This window comes from Rhagoletis zephyria, unplaced genomic scaffold, assembly GCF_001687245.7.
Source record: "Rhagoletis zephyria isolate East Lansing unplaced genomic scaffold, Rhagoletis_zephyria_1.1 Rzeph_scaffold_02365, whole genome shotgun sequence".
NCBI classification, from domain to species: Eukaryota; Metazoa; Arthropoda; class Insecta; order Diptera; family Tephritidae; genus Rhagoletis; species Rhagoletis zephyria.
This window is the reverse complement of record NW_016159449.1, coordinates 17,445-23,019: the sequence shown is the minus strand read 5'-3', so window position 1 is coordinate 23,019 and position 5,575 is coordinate 17,445. Positions and strand designations below refer to the sequence as shown.

The 5,575-nt window shown below is 45.1% G+C and overlaps 1 protein-coding gene across 1 annotated transcript in view; it reads right to left on the bottom strand.

The window, feature by feature from the left end:
- Positions 1-1,833: 1,833 nt before the first annotated feature.
- 2mit (leucine-rich repeat-containing protein 2mit) overlaps positions 1,834-5,575 on the bottom strand; it is a gene marked incomplete at its 5' end in the record, with an annotated part of 21,182 nt that continues 17,440 nt past the window's right edge. The window contains 2 exons of the mRNA XM_017621126.1: positions 1,834-3,863; positions 3,935-5,573. Of these exons, the coding sequence (XP_017476615.1) occupies positions 1,867-3,863; positions 3,935-5,573 (3,636 nt within the window). The remainder of the gene's footprint in view (positions 3,864-3,934; positions 5,574-5,575) is intronic.

Here is a 5,575-nt window from a genome sequence, read left to right as displayed (position 1 = left end):
AATTAAAAATGCACCAATGAATATATGACTCCAAAATTTTGTTCTTATGTTTTTAATAACGTTAGCTTCTTCTGTTACTTTTATTTTGTATATAATGTCAATTTCGTAAAAAAGTAATAATGAATTTTCTTTACTCAGATGTTGCTTTAAGCTTGGTATCCAGCTCTTAAGAAAACGGTCAAGAAAAAATTGCCATTATTTCGTGTGTGAAAATAGTAGTGTCAAAGGAATTTTAACATCTAATATTTCACAGCCTACTGTTTCACTCTTTCAAACATGGGTTGCCTTGTGCTCTTTTTTCACACAACAACTTTAGAAAACCGTAGTAGAAAGCGTAGCAAATTTCTTAAGAACTTGATTTTTTATATGAAGTTTTTCTTTTGTTGTGAGCTGGGTGCTAAGCTTTATGAGGATAAAGCATTTGAATGCAATAAATGCAATGTTCAAAAATTTAATTTTTCCTCCGAGTCCCACTGTGCAACGCTTTCTTTTTGATTGTTCATGCTTCCGAAAGAGAAAAGGAGTTTGCTGTATTTTGAAATGAATTCGATGTGCGGCATTCAGAAAAGCTTGCTGTCAAGGAACAAGCCCATGTACTTCACCCTATTAGAGAGCGTTAGGGCAAATCCACCTATCGTGGGCGATTGAAAAATCGAGATTTTATATCTCCTTATGAAAATAACGCACTATGTCTTAGTAGAGTTTACGCTTTAGACAAAAGAAGCACCTCAGTTTTCGACAAAGTTTAGGTATCCCTGCACAAGTTTATACGGAGTGAGTTGATGACGTTTAACTTTCCAAGAATTGTTCCAACCTATCAGCTATGATTCAGCTGTTCGCTTGGCTAATCACCCGCATGTACTCGTGCATATTTATTTATTATATCTAATGCGAATTATCTAAGTGAGGGTTTAAGGTAACAGATATCAGGAGGAGTTTCTTCCGTTAGTCCCCCTCCAACTTTACAGGTATATTAATGTTAGACGTCCAAGTATGACCGTATTGCGATACCAGCGAAAATTTAATCAATAGTAAAGGTGTTTTGTATGTATATGTGCCCGGTGTTTAAATACCTTTAAAGTATTAAAAAATGTTTTGGGAAAACTCTACCATAAAAACTGGGAAATGNCAATTATCTAAGTGAGGGTTTAAGGTAATACATATCAGGAAGTAGGCTGTAGTTTCTTCCATTAGTCCCCCTCCAACTTTACAGGTATATTAATGTTAGACGTCCAAGTATGGCCGTATTGCGATTCCAGCGAAAATTTAATCAAAAGTAAAGGTGTTTTGTATGTATATGTGCCCGGTGTTTAAATAAGTTTGAAGTATTAAAAAATGTTTTGGGAAAACTCTACCATAAAAACTGGGAAATGTGTACCTATATTTTTTAAAGTTAAATTTTATAAACATTTTTCTTCAATTTCTTTGCAACTTTTGTCTGTACTTTTGGCATTTTCTGAATCTATTCAATAATTACCTAATCTTCACCAAATTAGTTTCTATACTAATTTTTTTACAACGTCCTATCAATAATGCATTGGCTAACATACTTATCAACTGACATACATACATTTGTGTTCACATTGAACCACATTCCTAATTAAGTATCTTATTTTACACAATAAAACTACATACTTATCAAGTTCTTTACTGCGCCTGCTCCGCATTCGAATTCATAAGCCGTCAGCAAGTCAGCTGTCAGCTGTCAGCTGTCAGCTGTCATCTCCGTTACTCCACTCTTATATGCCAGTAGCATTTTCGGTTTAAATTTTTTCACCTTCGTTGATGACTGCTCTCACTCCTGTCACTTTGCGTTAGCGCGCATATTTATTGGAATGGCGCATATTGGCGCTGAAACATCGATTGTCACCACAAGTCAAATTTACGCGTGGACGATGACGGTGCTACGTAAGATGCCGTATTCGAGCGCACTTTGCTCCTACAGCCATTGGCCTGCAGCGCGCTGATACCACTGTTGTCGCGCGCCTTTGTTACTTGCTTTCCCGCCTTAGCCCCTATCACTGCGCCGGTAATTTTTTCTTCAACGTCCGTGCCACCCAACCGCAAACTCGCTGTCTCATGTACTGCCGCATCTGCATCATTGCCATTATTTCGCTTGCCCGCCGACGTCATCGCCAACAGCTCCATCGGCAACATGTCACAATGTTGTGAATCATTTACGCTACTACAGCCAGTCATTTGACCACATTCTGCCGCCATTTCCACATAGAAAGCATCATCTGCCGCCTCTAATATGCCCGCCGTGGATGAGGAATGTGTGCTGCTCAGGCTGCTGCTGCTGTTGCGCGATGCCTCGCCACTGCCGCCGCTGGCACTACTGCCCGTGCTGTCATTGCGCCGCGGCGCTGTAGTGCTCCTTGCATATGGTCTAACATCATAATAGCTGCGCGTCACGCGTGCTGCTACCTCGAGCTCCACAGCTGAAGTCTTTTGCAACTCGCGCACATGCAAATTGTGTAGCGGCGAGCTGTAGGGCGCGCGTGACCGCGTGCCGTGATGCCAGCGCGGCGGTTGTTGCGTACACTGCTGCTGCTGCTGCTCACCGCCGCCATTGTTGTGGTAATGCAAAAAGCTGTGCACATCATCGTCTGCGGTGGCATTAAATTGTCGCTGATGATGCGGTCGCTGCTGATGGGCGAGCAAATGGCGCCTCCATGGCAACACATCACAGCGATAGACATGCATTAGGCCGACCAGAAGTACAGCGAGTAGCGAGAAAGAGAGTAAAATTACCACGCCTGGATGCGCTGTACCCGTTCCGATTTTGCGCGCGTCCAACCATTTTTGCGTTTGCATGTGCGCAGCAGCGCGCTCCTGCCCGTGCATTGGCTCGTGCAGCTGTGACTGTGTTGGCGTGCGGCTCTGCATGCTGATCGAGAGTTGAGCTGTGGGCGCATCGAGTTTTTCCTGCGCTGCTGACTGTTCACCAAACTGTACACTTTGCATTGCGGCTAGCAAGCCCAAGCGACTATCTCTTATAACGGGCGTATTCACAGTGCTGTGCTTTTGTTGTGGCATATTGTGGGACAACTCCGTTTGCTCATTGATGCTGTTCCAGTTATGTGCGCTGTTATCCTCAAACAAGTCGCTTTCCGCATTCATAAGTTTGCCTACAAATCCGTGGACGCCACCCGCAACCGCTTCACCACTGCGCTCACGTAACACCGACTCGTTTTCCCGTGGCGTGTTAAGCGAGTAGTGCTGTTGCAGCGGGGCTTGTGTGTGGTGCGTGTGCTTTGTTTGTATAGTCATTTTCTTCATAATCAACGTGGGCTTGTTGTGCCTTCCTCCGACGCCAGCACCTGCGATATCGTCATATTTTTTTGGCAGCACTCGGCGCTCTGTAGCGTACACCTTGTGCGCTCCGCTTGCTGTAACTTTATGTTGTTCCATGTTTATGTTGTCCGTTGTGGTTGCAGTGGCTGCAGTGGTTATGGCGCCCATTACTGTTGTTTTTGTGGCTACCACTTTTTCTGCCAACATTTGCTTATCTGCATGTCTATCGTATTGCTTCACCGGGCGTTGTTGGTCCTCGCTGCCAATTTCTTGTACTGGCGTCACATTTGTCTCAACGTTTATTGCTTCCGCTTGCGAGCGTTCCGTGTTAGAGAAGTTATTGCTATTTGCAGTTCTTGTAATCAACTGCAGCAGATTCGCTTTCGTTTCCTCCTCCCTTGAAAGGTTGACGTTCGCTTGATGCTCAGCTTCCATTAGTTGGCTTGTGGCCAAAGCTTTGTCGTTCATTGTACGCTGCTGCAACACACTATCGTTTGTTGCTTTTGAAGACTGCACCGTACTGGTAGTTGTAGTGATGTGTGTTGCTGTTGTTGATGCTGCTTTAGCTGTAACAGTCGTTTGCCTGAGCGCTTCGGCCGCCTCCACCAGCATATTTTCGCCACGGTGCATGAGCAACGNGGTTGTGGCATATTGTGGGACAACTCCGTTTGCTCATTGATGCTGTTCCAGTTATGTGCGCTGTTATCCTCAAACAAGTCGCTTTCCGCATTCATAAGTTTGCCTACAAATCCGTGGACGCCACCCGCAACCGCTTCACCACTGCGCTCACGTAACACCGACTCGTTTTCCCGTGGCGTGTTAAGCGAGTAGTGCTGTTGCAGCGGGGCTTGTGTGTGGTGCGTGTGCTTTGTTTGTATAGTCATTTTCTTCATAATCAACGTGGGCTTGTTGTGCCTTCCTCCGACGCCAGCACCTGCGATATCGTCATATTTTTTTGGCAGCACTCGGCGCTCTGTAGCGTACACCTTGTGCGCTCCGCTTGCTGTAACTTTATGTTGTTCCATGTTTATGTTGTCCGTTGTGGTTGCAGTGGCTGCAGTGGTTATGGCGCCCATTACTGTTGTTTTTGTGGCTACCACTTTTTCTGCCAACATTTGCTTATCTGCATGTCTATCGTATTGCTTCACCGGGCGTTGTTGGTCCTCGCTGCCAATTTCTTGTACTGGCGTCACATTTGTCTCAACGTTTATTGCTTCCGCTTGCGAGCGTTCCGTGTTAGAGAAGTTATTGCTATTTGCAGTTCTTGTAATCAACTGCAGCAGATTCGCTTTCGTTTCCTCCTCCCTTGAAAGGTTGACGTTCGCTTGATGCTCAGCTTCCATTAGTTGGCTTGTGGCCAAAGCTTTGTCGTTCATTGTACGCTGCTGCAACACACTATCGTTTGTTGCTTTTGAAGACTGCACCGTACTGGTAGTTGTAGTGATGTGTGTTGCTGTTGTTGATGCTGCTTTAGCTGTAACAGTCGTTTGCCTGAGCGCCTCGGCCGCCTCCACCAGCATATTTTCGCCACGGTGCATGAGCAACGGTGTTCCAATTAAATGACGATCTCGTATGTGCAGTTGTAACGGCTCGTGTTTGTGAGGTGATGGTGGTGACGTTGTTGTAACGGGCCCTCTTGTTGTAGCTACTCTGTGCTCGGTAGTGCTTTCATTTTGTGCCTCCTGCCAACGGCGCTCCTCTTCGCTGTGACGCCATTGACCGGAAATGTCGTTTGGATACGGATTTGCTCGTTTAAAATTATGTTGCTGCCAAAATTGTGCCGCCTTTGCCCTCGCCAATTGTTTAGCTGCCATTGTTGCTGTCCCTCTCTTTGCGTCTTCTTCTTCTTGCCATTGTTTGTCTGACTGCACTTTATAGCCGTCATTGTCGCTGTCATTTCGAGTTAAATTGTTATCTACTTTCTGTTTGGCCATTGACTCAGGCTGTATTGTTGTTTGTGACAGCTGTGTTGTTTGTTTTTCGTCTGTTGCTCTTGTTGTTGTTGGTGTTGTGGAGGTTTGCACTTTTGTTGTTTCTATTACCGCAGTTGCTTTTGAAACTTCTGAACCATCCTCTCCCTTCCCACTCTGACCGGCTTGCTCAGCACTGGCGCTCAACTGCGCCAATGTTGTCAACATTGTTGCTTCAACATTAAATGTTGCAGTAGTTGTTCGAGCAGTCATTTGGGCGCTTGGCATTACTTGAGCTCGTTTAATTTGCAAGAAACTTGCTGCCATTGGCAATATTTTAGTGCTTATTTTGGATTGCATTGTTGGCG